Raw genomic sequence first — 21,094 nt, 5'->3', positions numbered from 1 at the left:
GATGTATTGGGCATCTCTAACCTGCCCAAAATAGAATTTCTGATTTTTTTTTATTTTAGCATATTATGGGGGTACAGTGTTAAGGTTATGTATATTGCCCATATCCCCACTCCCCCGAGTCAGAGCTTCAAGCGTGACCATCCCCCAAACGTTGCACATCTCACTCATTGTGTTTGTATATACCCATCCCCTCCTCCCTTCTCCCACCTGCCCAACACCCAATAAATGTTATTCCTATATGTCCACTGAGGTGTTGATTCGTTAATACCAATTTGCTGGTGAGTACATGTGGTGCTTGTTTTTCCATTCTTGAGATACTTCATTTAGTAGAATGGGTTCCAGCTCTATCCAGGAAAACACAAGAGGTGCTATATCATCATTGTTTCTTAAAGCACATTTTATTAGTCTGCTCATGAACTGATGGGCACTTGGGTTGTTTCCACAGCTTTGCAATTGTGAATTGTGCTGCTATAAACATTCGAGTGAAGGTGTCTTTTTCATAAAGTGACTTTTGATCTTTTGGGTAGATGCTCAGTAGTGGAATTGCTGGATCAAATGGTAGATCTACTTGTATCTCTTTGAGGTATCTCCATATTGCTTTCCACAGAGGTTGAACTAGTTTGCAGTTCCACCAGCAGTGTAGGAGTGTTCCTCTCTCTGCATCCACACCAGCATTTGTTTTTTGGGGACTTTTTGATGAAGGCCATTCTCACTGGAGTTAAGTGATATCTCATTGTGATTTTGATTTGCATTTCCCTGATGATTAGAGATGTTGAGCATTTTTTCTAAATCTGCTCCTCCCTCAGACTTTCATCTTGGTATAGGGCACTATGATCCATTGAGGTTAAGTCAAAAACAGAAGTCAATGTTGACTCCTCACTTTCTCTTTTCCTACAATTCAGTCCATTATTAAGTCCTGCAAGACAATCCCCAAGTTTCAAATTTATTACATCCAACTACTCATTACTACTTCCCTGCTAAAACCCTAGTCCAAGGCCCCATTCGCTCTAATCTGGAATACTTCAATTTACCTTAACTGGTCTTCCTGCTTCCACTCTCATTTCAACTTGCCCCACTATCCATTCTTGAATATCAGTCAGAGCTTCTCAAAGTTAGAAACCAAATCCCTTTACCCCCTTACAGAAACCCTCAAAAGACTTCCCACTTTACTCAGTTTCTCTCTCTCATATATCACCCCGCTATCTAGGCTCCAGGTACACTGCCTTCTTTCCAACCCTGGAAGATGTCATGCCCACTCTAGCCTAAGAACGTTTACCATAGCCTCCAGCTGGCAGTGCTCCTACCCCAGAGCTTTGTATGGCTGACTTTTTATCACTTAAAACTCAGCACAAAATCTCTGCACAGATGACTCACACTGTGTTATCCCTAACACTAACCTTTCTACCAAGTAAATCCTGCATTTTCAACTTCTTGTTATACCAGTGGCATACCTTATTGGCATCTCAAACTCAGTATGACTAAAAACCTGAATTTACCATATTATTCTCCACACCTAACCTTCCACTCCAATCCCAGGCATGGTTTATGACACCATCATCCTCTAGCCATCTTGGTTTGAAACCACAGCTAGACCTACTAGCTGACTCTACTGCCATTTGTGCCACCCCCTCCAAAACACTGTCAATAGTCAAGTTTAATGATTCTATCTCTGTAATAATTCTCATGTCAGTCCATTCATATTTATTCCTACCAAGCTTCTTAAGTTTGGATCCTCATTACTTCATTACTTTTTTTTTTATTATTTCAGGATATTATGAGGGTACAAACATTTTGGTTACATTTTATGTCTTTGCCTTGCCCAACAATATGAATGGAGATCTACCTCAAATTTCAATCTTCATTAATTCTTACTTCAACTACCATGTTAGCTTTCTAGCTTGTCTCCCTACATCCACTTCCCCCCCTTCTGCATACAACTGTCAGGTAAATCTCCCTGAAACACATTTCTCTATTCAAAAACCTAAAATAATCTTCTTTTGCCTACATAACACAATCCAATTTAGCTTTTGAATGCATTACTTTATTCCTTAAATATTTATTCTGCACATAATATGTGCCAGGCACCTACTATGTATCAGGCACTATGATTTTACAACCAGGAGCTATAAATAATAATTAAAACATAATTCTTACCCTCACTCCATACTCTGGCCCTAATCTACACTGCTCCCCCAACTCTTTTTTCTAACTCTTCACCACATAAATAAACTATACAAAGGTTCCCATATATGTCATCTTCTTTGCTGGTTCAGAGTTTTTGTCCATTCCCTTATCAAAAACACTTTCCTCTATAGCCCTTTGATATTCTTAATGATAAGGGCTCCTCTTTGGGATTCTCAAAACATATCATTTCTATTTCACAACATTGTTACTTATGTACTTTGTTATTCATGTACCTATCCTACCTCTTTCCTATTATAATTAAGCTCCTTGAGAAAATAGTGCATATCTGATTAATCTTTGCACTTTTGCAGTACCTAACAAGATATTATACACAGCAGATGCCCAATACATATCAGATGAGTGTACATCCAGAGTTGAAGTCCATCAATTCCATATTTGTCTTTCGTCCTAGGTTATGATACATATTAGAAAAGAATAACTTTTTTCCCTCTTTGCCACTAAAAAAGAAAAGCATAACCTTTAATTGTTATCTAGTTGGAGTATCCTAAATCTACTTACTCAACACCCTATAAAAGATTCCTTTAATTGTCTTCCTAAACATAGTACAAACTTCTGTTTAAAAATGTTAAACAATGAAATAATTTTTATAATTATTATTACAGTAGACATCAGAATTTGTTTAATATCTGTCTTGAAGGCTATCTATGCTACAGTCTCCTTTTTTTTTTTATTTCAGCATATTATGGGGGTACAGATTTTAAGGTTTCAATAAATGCCCATTACAGTCTCCTTTTAATAGTGTTATTTGTCATGAATGAACATAAATTGCTATAGCAACTAACTACAATAATTTATTTAACTAGAGCATGTGGATAATGTGTTCACCTGAATACATATTTGTTAGATTTTCAGTTGTTCTAAATATTACTTAGATTAAAAATTCCTGAGGATAGAAGCAATTTCTGCTGACTTGGTTTATAAGGCACGACATACAGATCTGTTGGTGATAACACAAGTGATGATATCAATATATGTAGCTATTGCCAAAAGGAAAGTTTTTAAAAAAACATTTACTAGAAACTGTGAGATAAATGAAAAAAAAATTTTAAATATCTTAAATTTACATTTGTCAAAGTGTAAACTAAGCAAATAATAACTGAGCAAACTGAAAGGGGAAAAGAGAAAGAAATGGAACAAGTTGATAGTCTAAGATGTATTTGGTCCTTTGATATGACCATATCAATCTGAATGAAAGGTCTTTATGTGCTAAAATAAGATTTGGGATACATTTCTGGCAGATGCAGGTTACCTAAAGATTATAAACAGAACACATTCTGTAATTTTTATAGCGATATCATATTTAATTACTTTATTACAACATATACTGAAAAATATTCATATTATCCAATTAATACACTTTATTTTTTAAAAATCATCCTCAAAATTAATTTACTCTAGCAATTTCAACTATATAAACCATTAAATATGCAACCAAATAGAGCTATTAGTGTTGTTCAAACAGTACTGCTATGAGAAATAAAAGGAAATACATAAATATTGAACTTAATAATGCTTCAGCTTTTAATATGTATAACTGTACAATGATTTATTTACTATTCTTGACAAAAAAAAAAAAAGAAACCTCACTCAATGCTAACAACAATAATGACAACACACACTATGTAAATGCTTCATATGTGCCAGGTACTGTTCAAAATACTTTAGATGTTAGTTAAATCATTAAATTCATCAAAAAAGAAACAAAAAAAGAAAAAAAAATCATTAAATTCACAAAGCACCCTATAAGGTAAGCGCTATCTCCACTACACACATAAGAAAACTTAAGTAAACAGAGTTTAAGAAACCAAGGTCCAAGTTCATCAGTGGTAGAACCAGAGATTATTTCACCTGGTTTGTCTCAAGATTCAAAATGAATTAGCTTCATGTAGAATGGCTGTTTCAAATTGTAGCACATCTAAAACATTTTAAACTATGCTCTCATCTTTCATTAAACTGTAAAAAACAAAGTTATTATTGCAAAACAAAAACATAAGGTTTTAAAAACATTTTTAAATGCTAAGTTTTTCTTAATTTCCTAGATGTTTTAATTGTTTTGACTTAAAAAGAAAATCTTTGGCACTTTTCTGTAAAAATGCTATATTGAGAATAATAAAAATCTATTTTTTTTTTTTTTTTTTTTGAGACAGAGTCTCACTGTGTTGCCCAGGCTAGAGTGCTATGGTGTCAGCCTAGCTGACAGAAACCTTAAACTCCTGGGCTCAAGCAATGCTACTGCCTCAGCCTCCCAAGTAGCTGGGACTACAGGCATGCACCACCATGCCTGGCTAATTTTTTTCTATATACATTTTCAGTTGGCCAGCTAATTTCTTTCTATTTTTTAGTAGAGACAGGGTCTCACTCTTGCTCAAGCTGGTCTTGAACTCCTGAGCTCAAACTAGCCACTCAACTCGGCCTCCCAGAGTGCTAGGATTACAGGTGTGAGCCACATGCCCAGCTTTGAATTTCTTCAAAAATCTATGATCTAATGACTAGAAATAATTTACTATCTGGAAATTAGTAACCTCAACTTCCAGTTACTCAATCAATCCTATTTATTATAGATCTGAATACTTGTACTTCTTAACAACAAATTAACAATGTTCCAATTTTTTCTTATGCTTCAATTTCAATATATGTAGGTGGTTCATCAAATGAGTAAGAGCCAGAAGTTTGAGGTTGCAGTGAGCTTTGATGATGCCACTGCACTCTAGCCTGGGCAACACAAGACTGTCTCAAAAAAAAAAAAAGGATTAATTGGGAATAAGATATTTTAACTAGAGCTTACACAGATTTGCTTTAACACTATTTTTTTAAAAATTCTAAAATACATTAATTTATCTCATTAAGAACTGTCTCAGATACAATGTAATTATTCACTGAACATATAATTTGGTAAGATATTACTTCATGGAGTTTTTTATTATTTATTTTTCTTCTGAATCTTAAAATTAAAAGGCAGAAAAAATATGGCTAAGAAAATTTGTAAAAGCTAGTGATTATTAAACACCATTTCAAAACATAAATGCAAAAGCAAACAACACACCTGATTGAATGATGAATCACTATCAGAGCAATTGTCTGTGCAATAACTACTGCTTTTCTCCTTTTGTATTTTTTTCTGTCTCTCTTGACTTTGTATCTCATCTTCCTCAAACCTGTTAATCATAGAGTCCACCACAACAATCATAGTGCTCTTCAGGGAATGTATCATTTCTTTGTACCTTTAAATTCAAAATAATCTTAATAAGAGAAATTTCTTACTAGCAGAAATTAAAACAGCCAATTATGTTAAATTATCTGATTATTTTTTCTATAAGAAGGAAAGCCACTTTAAGAACACAATGCTAAAGAGAAAAAACTAAGTCAATTTTTCTTAAAGAAAAATAGTACAACAGAATTAACAAGATAGAAATATATATATATTTATATTACTATATATTTATATTTACATATATATATATGTTAATAGGGAATCCAGAAAGTTTGTTATTTCCTGAGTTTTTTCATGGTTATATGGACCAAGTCAGTATAATCTTAAAAATCTAAGGCATGATGTTTCAATTATATAGGTTCCAGTTGCTAGCAGCAAAGTTAACTGTTAATATTATAACCCCAAGCTATTTTATACTTCACTTTAATCTCGTTTTATTTTTATCTCTTTCTTTATACTTCCTTCCAGATCTAAGAATTAAGCTCTCAGTGAGTCCTTTCAAACAAGAGGCTAGAGAACCCACGATCAGAATGTTAGGAAAGGGATTCCTGAAATTGTTAAAAGTTTGAACTGGGTAACATCTAAAATCTCTTTTGGTTCTATAGGTCTAAAAATCTCAAAAATAACTTATAACAAATTTCTCCATTTTTTTAAGTTCACATTCTCAAGCATCCATATAAATACTAGACTGAGATCCCCAAAAGCTCTAAGAATAGAATTTTAGAGTTAGAAAAGAACCATAAATATAATGTAATCCAGCTCTTTACAAATGAGGAATACATGACCTAGACCACTGAAATTTCTATATTTAAAACAGAAAAGGCATAAAGATTTTTAAAACATAATGAATGAATACTAAATTTGGAATCAGAGAATCTGAATTAGAATCCTAACTACTCTACCCACCAGCTCTGTCATAGTAAATAACTCTCAATTTCCCCAACTATAAAATGAGATATACATGCTGGGCACAGTGACTCATGCCTATCATCCCAGATACTTGGAAGGCTGTGGCAGGAGGATCACTTGGGCCCATGAGTTAGAGGCTGCAGTAAGCTATGATTGTGCCACTGCACTCCAGCCTGGACAACAGAGAAAGAACTTGTCTCTTAAAAAAATATTTTATAAAAAGTGAGAGTTGTCATGTTTTCCCACTGCTCAGGCACCTAAGTGGCTCCCTAATGTCCGTGGTATCTACTCAGCTTCCATTCAGCTGGCCAATTTTCAGCCTCATGACCTCTGTAGTGAATAGACATATTTTTTAAAGCACTAAATCAAGCAGAAACTATATTGTTCCACATCCTCTATCAGGCCAGAAAAGTAGGCAAGCAATTAACAATATATATGGAGAACACTGTTAAAGGGTTAAAGGTCAGACCTGTTATGGAACACAATTTCTGCCCTTAGGAATTTATAGTGAAAATCAAGGGGTCAGAAGAGAAGTAACTGTAAAAAGAACACTACAGCAATTCTTACAGGGCAACATACACTAATAAGGCAGCTACAGAAAAACAGGCTCCTCACTGATGTCCAATATCAAACAATTGTACTACTCTGCACAAGCCACTTAATTGTCTATTAAATGAGGGGCTTAGAACAAATTATTTCTAAGGCAATTTCTAGCATCAACATCCTAAAGTTCTGCAGAGTTAAAATTAATTTAATAAAAACTGAGCTCATAAATAGCTAATTTACCCCTTTTAGTCTTCCATAACTACTATCAGACTAGGTTGAAGGGCCTTTGTAAGAGAGTTTGTTAATTGCCCTCAGTAACCCCTCCCTGAAGTTTTTACTATGGTACATGGTTATCAGACAAGTATTAAATTTCCAAATCTCTGTTGCAGATAGAAGTGAGCACATGACAATGCTTCAGCCAGTGCAAAGTGAGTGAATACAGAATTTTGCCCTTCATTCTCTCTTCCTTTGGACAGGTTGAAACACAGTTGTATAATTAGTATGGTTGCTTCAGTCTCACAGATCAAAGTCATATGAAGGCAATCCCCTAGGCCCTGGGTTGGCAAAATATATCCTATGGACCAAATAAATGGACCTATCACCTGTTTTTGTAAATAAATTTTTATTGGAACACATGTACATTGTTTCATTTATGTATCATCCATGGCTGTTTTCATATGAAAACAGTTGCCAAAGCCTAAAATATTTATTGTACAACCTTTTACAGAAAAACGTTTGTGAGCCCCTGACCTAGGACATAAATGATGGATAACAAAATAATGGGAACCTGGGTCCCTGGATGAACTCATTGAGCAGATTTACCTACCCACCCTGTATTCATATATTTCTTAACTGTTATATAAAAGAGAAAAAAAAAGACTTATTTGAGATTTTGGTGTCATTTTGTTATAGCTGTTTAATGCATAGCTAATATATTCTTCCTGTATATTTTCATGTGGCCTTTTGCATATATCATGTTGTTGGAAAAATATGATTGAGAAACTAATGAGATGTGGCTCATAAGACCATCATTTTATTGTATAACCCAATATTACTATGTTAAAGACAGAAACATGAGTTTGCAGGGTTCTGCCCTAAAGGAATGTGTGGACTCAATGGTTCACTTATGAAAGGCTGCTATCATGGGAGAGCTCTCAAATCTCTGGTAGGAATATTTTCCAAAAAAGCTTCTTCCCAGTATCTCAAAATCTGTGAGCTTCCCTGTGTCTTAAAGACAAGACAAGACAAACGTGGCCCACAGGATGGGAGCCAGAGACAATGAGTGCACTTTGCCCAAAAAAGCACCCCAGTGGTTATAAACAACCTGTTTTATTAGAGATGGGCTTCCTGTTCTCTCCTGTGTGTCTACCTTTAAGTCCACCATAACTAATCAAAACAATATACAGAGTCACTATACCTCTTTTGTTTTACCTTTGTTAATTGACAACTACTACCTCTTTAAAAGTTAGCCCCTAAAAGGCTTTGTTCCTCTAGATAGATTAAAAGCCCCTTAAAAAGACTTTTGACCCTAACCCACTACCTGTATCCCCTAGCAACTACATTCCCTAATATGCAAATATGTTACCCTGACAACTGGTAATTGATGTCTGTGATTATAAAAACCTGTATAAATCTAACCATATTGCTGGCAGTTGTAAAGATCCGCCAGTCTCCTAAAAACCTCCTGCTGTGTTATATCTAATCTTTATATCTATATCTATCTATCTATATCTATATCTATATATATATATATATAAACTATACCTTAGTCTCTGTGTATTCTTTTATTTCTCTCTGTTGCCTATCAATTTCCTTATCCTTTGTGGTGACCCCTATCTTAGGGACTTGACTCTGTAAAAAAAAAAAGCAGCTGATCTCCTCACGGGCCTGCCTCCACTACTCTCATCCCACATCATGTCACTTATCATACTGTTTGGAAACTATTTCAAGTTTCTATTTCAGCATCAAGTCTCCATTATGCTATAGATTATTGGACAGTAGAAGACATCTTACTCATCTTTATAGCCCCCAAATCTAACACCTGACATAGAGTAGTTATTCATTAAATGTGTTCAGAGTATGACTGGTAAGAGAAAAGAAAAGAGAACATAATTTATTGCTAAAGCCAAAATTATTTCAAACATCCATAACATAAAATTGGTTATATTGGCAAGAGACACTTTCATTAATTCATTCAACAAATACCAATTAGGCACCTAATATATACCAGGAATTTTCTAGACATTACGATACAGAAATAGAAAAAAAGACAATATTATCTATTAATATATTTGTATAGTTTCATTCTAGCAAGAAGACATTGAAAACAAGTAGAAAATAAGCAAACATATTATCCTTATTAATCAGTGGCAAAGGATCTAAGAAGAAAGATAAAGCAAAGTAAGAAAGAGAAAGAAACAGGGAAAAGTTATTGTTTTACACAGAGAGGTCAGGCAAGGCCTCAGTGATAAGAAGACATTAAATTAAGACCCCAAAAAAGTGAAGGAACAAGTTACACAAATATTAGGAAAAGAGCATTCTAGGTAGCAGAAGCAATGGGAGTACAAATCCCTCAGGGAGGGCCTTGCTTGACTTGTTTAGGAAAGAGCAAGCAAGATCAACATGGCTGGCGCAGTGTGATAGGGAATATGGTAAGAAATGAGGCAGAAGGGAGAGGAGAAGGCTCACAGTGGGCCTTGTCTGGACACAAAAAGAACTTTGGATTTTACTGTGAGTGAGATGGGAAGCCTTTGGAGAGTTTTGAGTGGAAGGGTGTTGTGATCTGACTTATTGTTTTAAGGAATCATTCTGCCTGCTATGAGGGAAACAGACTGCTGGGGGCATGAATTAGGGATGCCATCAAGAAGTTCTGTGGAAAGAAAAATTACTTTAAAATATTTTTGTAGACATACTCACTCTTTAGATTCCTGAGTTCTTTTAGTAACATGCTGTACAACCGTGTCATAGCCAGATTCCTCAACCTGATTCTGATCAGATGTGTATTTTTCCATTTCTTCTTCAATCATAGCCCCCAACGTATTACATATATGCTGTCTAAGGTATTTCACAAATTCATAGCTGAAACAAATATTTTAAAAAATAAATGCAGTAAATATCATGAGCTTACTTACTAACCATATCCACAAAAAAATGTGAGCACAGAAAGATTTGTAACATATCTAAGATCTCTTACCTTAAACTAGGATTAAATGAGTCATTCATCACAAATCCTTAAGCTAATCTACAGTTTTGCTTTGCCTTTTTATTTTTCTAAGACACATGGCAAATATTATCATTTAAAAATTACCATGGTAGGGAAAAGCAAATTTCAGGGGCAGCCCAAACTTTAAAGAGTTAGAAGTTTCTTCACATTTCTTTTTTATATTCCAATCTTTAATATGTGATGTTTAAGGGTAGGGAAATCAGCTGTTAAAGATTTTCCAAGTTATTCAAGCTTATGAGGAAAACCAGACTGAAATATAGTAATTATGAAAAAATAAATAGGAAAAAGGTGAGTTCTATCATAAGTTTGGTGCACATTTTGAAAGTGGTAACTTACCTAATTTCTATCTAAACAGTTATTGTCTATGACTAGCATTATTAGTAAATTTAAGATACATTTTGCCGTTGACATTTAAAGCCCTTTTAGATCCCAATTTATTTTACCAGATTTATGTCCTATTACTACCCTCACACATTGCCCAGCTCCCCATGTTTTCTATTTCCAATATCTTTGATAATATTATGTTACCCATTTAGTGTGTTTCACTACCACTCCTTCAGCTAAATTATCTCCTGCAAGCTAAAATGCTACATTCTGATAAAGTCTTTCCTAATAATGTTTTTCTCTTCTAAGCTCCAAAAGTACTTTATCACTCTCTATCAGCTCTCAAAATATTCTGTCTTGTATGTATACAACTTGAAACATCCTCTGCTTGGCTCCTGACCACCTCTAAACCCAGATTTTTATATGATTTCTATGCTTGACAAAAGGGTAAATCCACTTGACTGTATATCATCTGCAATTCCTTGTATATAGCAGACACTTTATAAATACTTGTTGGATTGAAATTAAGCACTGGGAAGGGTTTATCTCTTCATTTCCTACATCAGTTGCTGCCAGTTTGAATTGCTTATCCTTTCTAAATATTTGTTCTAGTGGTTAGTTCCTTGTTCATTTAATGCCTATAACAAATTTCAAATAACATTATGCTATAATTACCCCTATACATGGCCTCTTATTCTTCCTATATTCCCCTATAAGAAAAAAAGAGAGAAGAGAAAAAAGAGAGAAGAGAAAATGTGGAGTAAAAACAAATCTCTTTCCAACTACCCACCACATTTTTTGGCACTAACATTATATTTCAAGACTTCCAAACCGTCCAACATAGAATGCTCTTTAATGTCTCCATCTTCTGTATCCCATACCCACCCACTTGATCATATCCATACAGTCACCAACACTTGTAATGTTTCCTGTATATCCCTTGATTTCATCACTTCCTTTTTTTCTATTTCTATCAATCAGTACGAAAACCACATCACCTATCACTTCTCAGCCTTTTGACGAAGATCCAGTGTGCGCAAAACCACATCACCTTACATAGAGATTACTACAGCAGCCTTCTTGTCTTTTCACTTTTACTCTTTTCCCTCTCGTATTCATTCTAAATGCTACAGCCATATTAGTCCTCAAAAATCACTGATTTCATTATTTTATTCAGAGGTAGAGGCATTTTACTCATACCAATGCATGCACATAATGCCTCGATAAATATTTTTGGAATTTAAAACTAGTTATTGGATGCCTATTATCTTTCATGATCAAATACAGCTTCCTTGGCCTGGAATTTAAATACTTAGTCAATCAAATGCCTTTAACAGGGTATCTCTACTGTAATGGGGTCACATTCAATATTCTCAACAAACTAATAACCATGTTGATTTGCATATAACCAAGTAATAAAGTTATAAGTGACTACCATCTAGACTCTGTACTAAGCACTTTATTAATATTATTTTATTTACCATTTGATAGGTAAAATAGACACAGATACAGATTCAAAAATTAAAGAGCCTTATCAAATTCACAACTATTAATTCATTCACCTTACTCCAAAGCCCATGTTAATTCCATACTCCCACCTTCTCCCAAAGATGTAAAAATTCCAGAAATGTTTACATGATATTTTGTAGTGGTAAATTGAGAGTGGCAAGGGAAATAAATAAATGCAATACACACATTTTTATCAATTTGTATATAACTTAAATTTCTTTCATTTGGGAAAGAAAATTATATTTTATTTTCTCAAAATTATAATTGGCATATTAAATTTAAAGTATAATTGACTTAAAAATTGAAGTTATTCATTAAATGTACTTAAAATGTTTAATATTTATACTTGATGTTCAGCTAGTAACTTCTAAGCCTCAAGGGAATAAATATTAAGTATAGCAGAAAAGGAACATAAGGTTATTTTGTAAATTTAATGTCCTGCAACATTAGGTCAAAACAGCAAACATTAATTTTCAGAAATGTAGTCGAAGAAAAACAAAATCCAAAGCTTACTGAATCGTAATGTTATAGAAAACATCCTCTAATCACCATCTAAACAGTTTGTGCTTCTTCTGGTGATTCATCATTGCCTTATATTACTAGAAAATCTTCCTATATGTGTCAAACTTCCCATCCATATTAAAAGTTACCTTATGTTTTATTTATGTATCTAATTATAAACCAAATCTTTGCACATTCTATATAAAACAGTGAAAACTTACACAGGCAAGAAAAGAAATTCAACAATTAAGGTTTCAAGAGAATCCTTTAAAGATGTTCTTAATTTTGTAATATTTGACAATCCCCATACTGCCTTTACAAAAATACAGCTGACTCTGAGAAAGAGTTGGCAGATGTGCATGATGAGATCTCAGGAGCCAAAAAAGGTGTAAGTTCTCCACCACAACATCCCTGCACAACCAGGAACCTTCTTAATCAAGAATCAAATTATCTGAAATTTCAATACCATAAAAGTATCATTGCTTTCTTTGAAATTACTTTAAAAATGAAAAAGATCCTAGAATAATCCTTTCATCCAACCACTGTGACCTTGCATCCAGCCTCTTCCAACTGGGAAAAGGGAGAAAAAAAGTAAATGTGAAAGAAAGTAGAGAGAGAGGAGTTTGGAGGTCCCTAAATATTATCAAGACCCTCTTTTCAATCCTGCCCAAAGTCAGCCAATCAGACACACCAGTTTTCCTCCACATCTCTGAAATATTTAGCAGAAAATGAAAGATGGGGCTAGCCTGAGTTATTCCTCTGAAATTAAAGGAAGAGCCTTCCTGAAGATTCTACATCACACTATCAATACCTACCAGGCAAATGCAGAATTATCCTTGTTCCTTAGTTTTATCAGCCCTATATCTGCACCAAATATCAGCCAATTAGGAAAAATGAATATTTAACTGAGAAATATAACTTTTCTGTGTGCTTTTTTTATGAAACCCAACTTATAAGCAACACAAATGATATTTCCATAACTGAGGCAGTGAGAAAATATAATACAAGCCCACTAACATAATTTATTCAGTAAAGTGTAGAGAATGCCATTCTAAAATAAAAGACATCAAAAAAATCCCCACCATTTAGCATAAGCTATAAATAGCAAATATGTGGGAAAAAATTATCCCAAAATTTGGGGAACTTGAATAACCACATGCTTTTTTCTAGTGACATCATTTTACCTATGACCACAGAAATATCTCCTAGAAAACTCAAAGTGCTTCAAGTTTTGGTTCATCTTCCAAATTAAATGAACCTAAGGACCCCAAGGTTAAATCTTAAGAGGTTATTGCTCTGCTCAAAACAATCTTCTAAGAAAAAGAAAATCTCCAGGGATGGTAAGGCCCTTTATCATATGAGGATTACTAGACTGCCTACGCACTTAGGAGGCTATACTGACTCACCCATCATTGGAAAACTTTGAGAGCCTTCAATCCCAAATTAATGAATAAAATCATTTCTTCAAGCGGGCTCTTCTATTCTTTAGGTAAGAGTAACCCAAGACTTCAAATTCTCATCCAACAATTCATTTTGTGTTGGTTCTTTTTCCATCTGAATTCATGATAGTACCCCATAAAATCCTAAGTAAAGTTGTTCTTCCATAATGGTGCCCCAGGATAGAAAATTGTTTCTATGGCTTGTAGAAATAATTCTATAAAACTAAGTACTATGTTGCCTGCATTGTAACCATGATAGTATTGGTGCCATCCACTAGTTCTTATGAAATCTATATCTAATCCAAAAAATTGATGGTAACTATATATTTTTATCAAATATTCCCATTGCATCATTTTTAGAAATTAATCTGGAGGTAGAACAATATTCTACTTATGTTCTATAAAAGTAAAACCTCTGGATGCCTCAAAGAGACTTTCAAAAGGTCACTATACTTATTTGAGGGATTGCAAATTCAGATGCTAAAAAAGGTAGACAAAGGTGAAGCAAACCATGTGTAACAGAGAAAAGGATAGACGCTTTAGTGAACTGAAGAGGACATGCCCCAGCTAAAGGGAAAGCTTCCACATGGCTCCAGCCACTTGTCTTAAAGGAATATGAGCCTGGTGTTAATCTTTCAATGTTTTAAGGAAAGCTAGAAAACAGATTTTTATGTGCTATCTCTCAAATTTTAAATGTTGTTTTTAGTCATTTATTTAAACCTAGCCAAAGAAAATATATGCACAGACCAAATATGGCCTGCAGGATGCCAGTTTAATCTTTCAACACCTTCTTTCCCCACACCTTACAAAACTCTGACTACTGAAGATACTGGTGAATTTCCTACATTTAAAATTTCTAGGAGGGAGGAGGGGATGGGTATATACAAACATAATGAGTGAGATGTGCAACATTTGGGGGATGGTCATGCTTGAAGCTCTGACTCAAGGGGGAGGAGGGCACGGGCAATATACATAACCTTAACATTTGTAGCCCCATAATATGCTGAAATAAAAAAAATAAAATAAAATAAAATTTCTATTTAAGAAATATAAAACCTCCCTCAAAAATCTACAAAATGCTTAATAACTATTTTAGAATATCCTTCCTAGGTTTAATTTAAATCAATTCTGCTATAATTTAGGTCCTTTCCTTTCAGATCTCTTAGCAGGTTGTTCTGTGTTAACATTTTCAGACTTCACATATTCTTATTGTGCTGAAAAGATCAAAACTATCATATAATAAGAATAATACAACTTTGACCGTCATGAGTTACAATCAATACAACTTCCATTTATTTCTATTTTAATTGAAGCCAATTAACAGTTCATTTTAAAGTTTTCTAATAACTGGGTTTGTTATAGTTTTGTAAAGGATATAATGTATATGATGAATCAACAAGTATTTAATTATTATACTTTTATTAATAGAAATCTAAGAATCAAGTTTGCTTCAGGTTGAAGTTTTGAAGCTCACACTGACTAGCCTTGTAACCTTAGGGAAAACACCTGACCTTGCTAAATTTCAGTTTCCCACTACTTAATGGTGACAATAATCCTATTGTAAAAAGTGTTATCACATATAGTGTGTTCCTATGCTTCTGATATTTTTCGAACCAAATACACTATACATATATTTGACTAATCTTATTTGTTACTTTAGAAGTAATTTAATGAGAAAAAATTAAAATTTGGTTTCAATGATGCTATTCACAAATGAATGCAAAACACCTTTTATAAAATATTCTTCAAAGAGGTACATTAAAACCTAAGAAAGCAGTTGTTTGCCAATAGGGAAACATGTGGAGCTCACCACACTTCAGAAGCAGCTCAATTTAAAATATACAGCAATGTGCCTGACTATTCATCAGTAGTAACTGATGACTATGAAATTTTTCACATCTACATAGAAAAATTTTACCAAGGTAAGTAAAAGAACATTTACTTTTTTCATTCTTTTTCTCCATCTTTATTAGATTTTCCAAGAAAATTTAATGACTTTTTTCCATGATAAACTTCTGACATGTTCAGAATGTTTATATCAAAATATGCAGAGATACAAAGATCACTATTACAACATAAGGACATAAAAATCTAATCAGTACAAGTTTATTTCAAAAAATTATACTTTTAGCTATTTGAACAAGCAAAAAATATTTCAATCGCCCATAGAAAAAATTGTCACTAATGTTATTTTAAAAAGTATTTTATTACTATAAGTTATGAATTATAATGCAGATACTGGGGATTCCTAAAATAGGTTATATTTCAGAATCATACAATTTATTATATAACAAACTTGAGCTTACATATCAGTGTATAAAAGTAATAGAACAGGTATTTAACACCTTCTACAACTTTTGGGGCCAAAAAATAAGCTTCTGACTAATGATAAACAGTTACTAGAAATGCATTCATTAGTAAAAGCACATATCTCACTGTGTGATTTCAGAAAAAAAAAAGTAAAAGCACACATAATCCTTGGTAATTTCTCTACACAGGTATACCACTTTACAGCATGAATGTTTTCTGTAAGTTATCACTTAAACACACTAATTAAAAAGTCACTGGAGCCAGGCATGATGGACCATGGTTGAGGCAGGATGATTGCTTGAGCCTATGAGTTCAAGACCAGTCTGAGCAACCTAATGAGACCCCATCTCTACAAAAAATAGAAAAATTAGCCAGGCATGGGGGCATGTGCCTATAGTTCCAACTACATGGGAGGATCACTTGAGACCAGGAGTTTGAGGTTTCAGTGAGCTATGATGATGTCACTGCACTCTAGCCCACGCAGGCAACAAAGAGAAAGAAACCTTGTCTCAAAAAAAAAAAAAAAGTCACTGGCAAATTCTTCTGTAAAACAAAGAATAAAACCCAATTCGATCAATAGTATTGTGTTCCATCTGTATCGAACCAAAAATATATCAGATGAGAGGGCTACAAAGGTGAGCCTCTGCATTAGAGATTGTTACAATCATTTAAAAAAACAATGAAACACTATTATTTCTCATTGAAATGGTGGTAACTATGCTCTAACTCTGTGGTCCTGAACTCTGACTGTACATGAGCCTCATCTAGGGAGCTTTTTAAAAAACTATCAAGGCCCAGCCTCTACCACTCCTCCTTTGCCAAGCCCCTCAGAAATTTTGATCATTTGTAGTTAGGCCCAAGCATTACTATTTTTTTAAACAGCCCCCAGCTCATTCTAGGGCAGCCAATGTTGACCAACAGTCCAGATTGTTTTACAGGGGGCCAGTCTGGGTGTAAAAATTTATGCAATACATAGAAACATACTGAAAGCAACATACTCTTCCCTATTTCTCTCCTCCCACAGGCCTCAAATCTTTGCTGCCATTCTAGAGAAAAGGAGGAGAGTGTGGATCTTTTGTAGATTGTGTACAGTTTAAGGTAGAAAAATAGAAGAGGCTTTGGAAAGCCGAGATAGCTTAAGTGACCCATCAAACACAGGCCTAGATATAGCTGTACTGCCTATGCTGTAGTTTCTCCCAAAATGACTGCATTTTTCCCTACTTTACTACCCCAAATTACTTCATTTATGAACTCAATTGTCTTAAAAACCACCTTCTAACAAAAATATTAATAGCCCAGAAACAGCAGTTTCCCCATAAGTCTTTTAATAAGATTATTCTGTTGCTAATAACAAGCCAACATCAGTTGGACTTAGGAAACAATGTTCTGTTAGTGGAGATGGAAAAATGAGTAATTCCAAAGTATAAAGCACTTTGAGAAGGGAAGATACATCTAAGTGACTCAAGAACATTAAGTACTCAAGGAAAGTTAGGTCAGCAAAAAGAAAGAGAAATGAAAATATGAACCCCAGACTAATTGACCTTTAAGATACCTTCCAACTCTGAGATCATAAGATTCTACAATAATGCTAAAATAAGCATCTCCTCCTCTTTTCCTTTGCTGCATAAAAGAGTTCTTTACTCTGAAGACACAGATCTTAGGCCAGTATAACACATTATGAATTTTACTACCTTTACTTTTAAGACTACAAACTACTTTTAGGATTCTAAATCTTACTTTTAAGACTACAAACTACCTATAATTAGAGTCTGGATTCTTTTAGGCAGGCCACAAGTAAATCTCTTTTGTAAATAGTAACTATTAACTATACCTGCCAATCAACCAGCATTTATGTAATCTACCTAATAAGCTTTTAAAGAAGAGTAAGTTACAGTATTATAAGAGTCAGACTTCTGAGAGGAAATACAGAGATCCAGTTTTAACTTGAAAAACATTTAAAATTGATACAGCTAAAGCTATACTTATAAGCAAATATGTAGTCTTAAATGCTTATATTGAAAAAGAAAAAAACCTACAAATTAATAAGCTAAGCATTCATCACAAAAAGGTTAAAAGGTTTCCCAAGTAGGACAAAAGTAAAGAGCAAAAATTGAGGAAACAAAAAAAACAAATAATAAAATTTTAAAAACCCCAAAAACTGGTTCCTTGAAAAGGCTACTAAAATTAATAAACTTCTAGCATGACATATCAAGAGCAAAAGTGAGAAGACACAAATAACAAGAATAAAAAGGAGATACAACTACAGATACTAGAAATATTAAAAAGGTAACAGGATATTCAGGAAAATCTTCTTTTAAATAAGTTTGAAAATTCAGATGAAATAGACAAATTCCAAGAACATAATCCTAGCAAAAACTGATTTAGCAATTTACAGATTATATAAACTGCATGTGAAATGAAAACCAGAACTGAAACTCCAAACTTAATTCTTAATGTGGATTTGTGTGAGGTAAATTATCATTACACGAGCTTACAAAACATTAATGATCAAACCCGTATTTGGGAAAGTTCTAGTTTTTCTGTACTACACTGCCTAAGTAATAAATCAATAGCTAATCCATAAAAACTGGTCTCTAGGACTCTAAAGAATGTTATCGTCCAATAACAGGTATTAGTGGATTTAACGAGGACATAAACAAGAAAATCATGGCAATACAAAAGAAACCATATGTATAATCAGAAATACTAAATAAATTAGAAACTCTATATTAATAAGGATTCCTTCCATAATTTTTTAAATGCCCTTGAGAATCTGGGGAAATCTTTAAATGTCCCCCCCCATAAAACTGCAGGTAGACTCAAAATTTGTGCATAGAATTTTAAAACACTCAAGGATCCCGTGATGCCCATATGTGATATTGGTAGTTCAAGATAAGTAAAACTTTAAGGTATCCAAGAGTCAATAAAGACAGCATAAGTAGAAAACTTTTAAATGTCGTGTGAGATCAAAATGAAATACAAACATTGGATTAAAAATACTACTATTAATAATGAGTTTCAACACCTGGAGGTAGACCTTTGACTTGAGACGCTTAACTGAAATTATATGGACCAAATCAAAAGAAAAATATAGGTCTCTAAAGATCTTCAAGGTCTACTTCAAACATCACCTCTCATTTAACTTCCTTTCTCTACTGCTCCCACACGCAGCACTCTGTATCTCTTCTCTGGCACTTATATCTGGCATGTATCACAGATATTTGCCTATGTGGTTTACTCCTTTATAGGAACTCAGAAAGTATTCCAAAGGAAGCTAATAATCTCGTCACTTCAGTATTCCCTTGCGGTGCTCAGAGTGGATAATTGGTACACTACTAAAATATCAGAATAGCAAAGGAACAGAGATCCTGGGGGATCGTTGCTGTTAGATACTGTACAGTGACAGAAATCCCTTGAAATAGTAAAAATGTTCGTAAAAGAACAGGACTAATTTACAATTAATGTTACTGGGTTGCCCAAGGGGGAAACAGAATTAGGATATGTTGATTGTGGCAGTAAAAACGCAGAAGAGGAAGATGCTTTAGAAAAGAAGAATAAATGATAAATAAATTCGGCATTTGGGCAAACAAAAGAATAAGTGAACCTCCAACTTGGACACTATTTTAACAACAATAATCAAATGAACATTCTTTAACAACACTTTGACCTTTCCTGGATTAATGATTTGCTTAAGACATCAAAAGTAATTTTACTTGTGAAAATTTTCATCAGTTTCCTCCAGATGTAAGAGGATCTCCTCGGCGCACTCCAGGGAGGGAGCACCCGTGATTTTCTCCTTCACGCTCTGAAACAACTGCCTCAGCATCGCCTGCAGCATCGCCTCGTCCTCCCTGGAGAAATGGGCCATCATCTGCTGGAATCAAACGCCCACTCCCATTACTCCGGGTCTGAACAAACGCCGCGCACTGCGCACGCGCACCCCGACGTAGCCCCGGCTGGCGCGCAGCGTCGTTCCCTGGGAGACCGCGGCGAGCGCTTGTGGGTGGACCTTCGGCCGCCCGCGCGACGTTCTGGAAACCAAGTCACCTTACTTTGACGAGGCAGGGGTCTGCGAGGGCCCGCCTTTCGTACTCGTAGTTGCTAGCCTTCAGTACCAACAGAGCTCAGGCTGCCGCTGCCCCGACTAACTGCAAAAACAACCAGGAAGCATCTGATGGGAGGACCAGACGGCGGAACGTCAGCGCTGCGCATGACGTCAGCCCGTTGACGTGGCTTCCCGAGTGGAGGGGAGTGCTACCTAACGACCTTTTGGGGCTCCTAGAGTACGTTGGGGTACGCTCGCGCTGCCTAGCCTCTGCGACGTAGGTGGGAGGGAAGAGAGTAGTAAGAGAAAGGAGTCAGTAAAAGAAAGATAACGAGCGAAAATGAAAATTCCAATTGAAGAGTGAACGGTATTGAGATGTGCACTGATGTTTTCCTTTAACAGCTAACATCCATTGAGCTTCTATCCTTACCAACCACCTTGCTAGAAACTATGAAGAAGACTACCTCATAATCTAACAGGCAGAAAAAGAAATTAACAGTTGCATTACAGTGCAAGTAAGTGCCATGCTTAAAAAAAAAAAAACTCCGGGTAACCTAGAAGTAACCCTATAGAGGAGCGAGGAAAGAAGCAACGAAAACAAATGACATGCAAAAGGGTAGGAGCCTGAGAGTGTAGGATATATTGATACTTGCGTTAGTAAGGTTAAAAGAGGAGGTGAGGAGGCTACAAAAGTAAATTGGCCACATCTAAAAGGGTCTAATACCCAGCATGTATCAGACATTTGCATATGTAGCTTACCCCTTAATAGTAACTCCAAGTATCCCAAAGGAAGCTAATAATCTCTTTACTTCCGTATTCTGAAGGGATTAGAGATTTTCCTGCAAGTAGTGAGACACAACTAGATTCCATAG

At 34.7% G+C, this 21,094-nt stretch overlaps 1 protein-coding gene across 1 annotated transcript in view; it reads right to left on the bottom strand.

Annotated features, from left to right (window-relative positions):
* Window positions 1–20,596, bottom strand: part of TBC1D32 (TBC1 domain family member 32) — a 208,319-nt gene extending 187,723 nt beyond the window's left edge. Inside the window, exons 1-4 of the mRNA XM_012739115.3 lie at window positions 20,230–20,596; window positions 19,891–20,051; window positions 9,788–9,949; window positions 5,249–5,426 (exon numbers count right to left, since the gene is read on the bottom strand). Of these exons, the coding sequence (XP_012594569.2) occupies window positions 5,249–5,426; window positions 9,788–9,949; window positions 19,891–20,048 (498 nt within the window). The 5' untranslated portion in view covers window positions 20,049–20,051; window positions 20,230–20,596. The remainder of the gene's footprint in view (window positions 1–5,248; window positions 5,427–9,787; window positions 9,950–19,890; window positions 20,052–20,229) is intronic.
* Window positions 20,597–21,094: the final 498 nt, after the last annotated feature.

This window comes from Microcebus murinus, chromosome 5 (assembly GCF_040939455.1).
Source record: "Microcebus murinus isolate Inina chromosome 5, M.murinus_Inina_mat1.0, whole genome shotgun sequence".
Taxonomy (NCBI): Eukaryota; Metazoa; Chordata; class Mammalia; order Primates; family Cheirogaleidae; genus Microcebus; species Microcebus murinus.
Note: the sequence above shows the minus strand (reverse complement) of the source record. Positions and strands in the feature narration are given on the sequence as shown.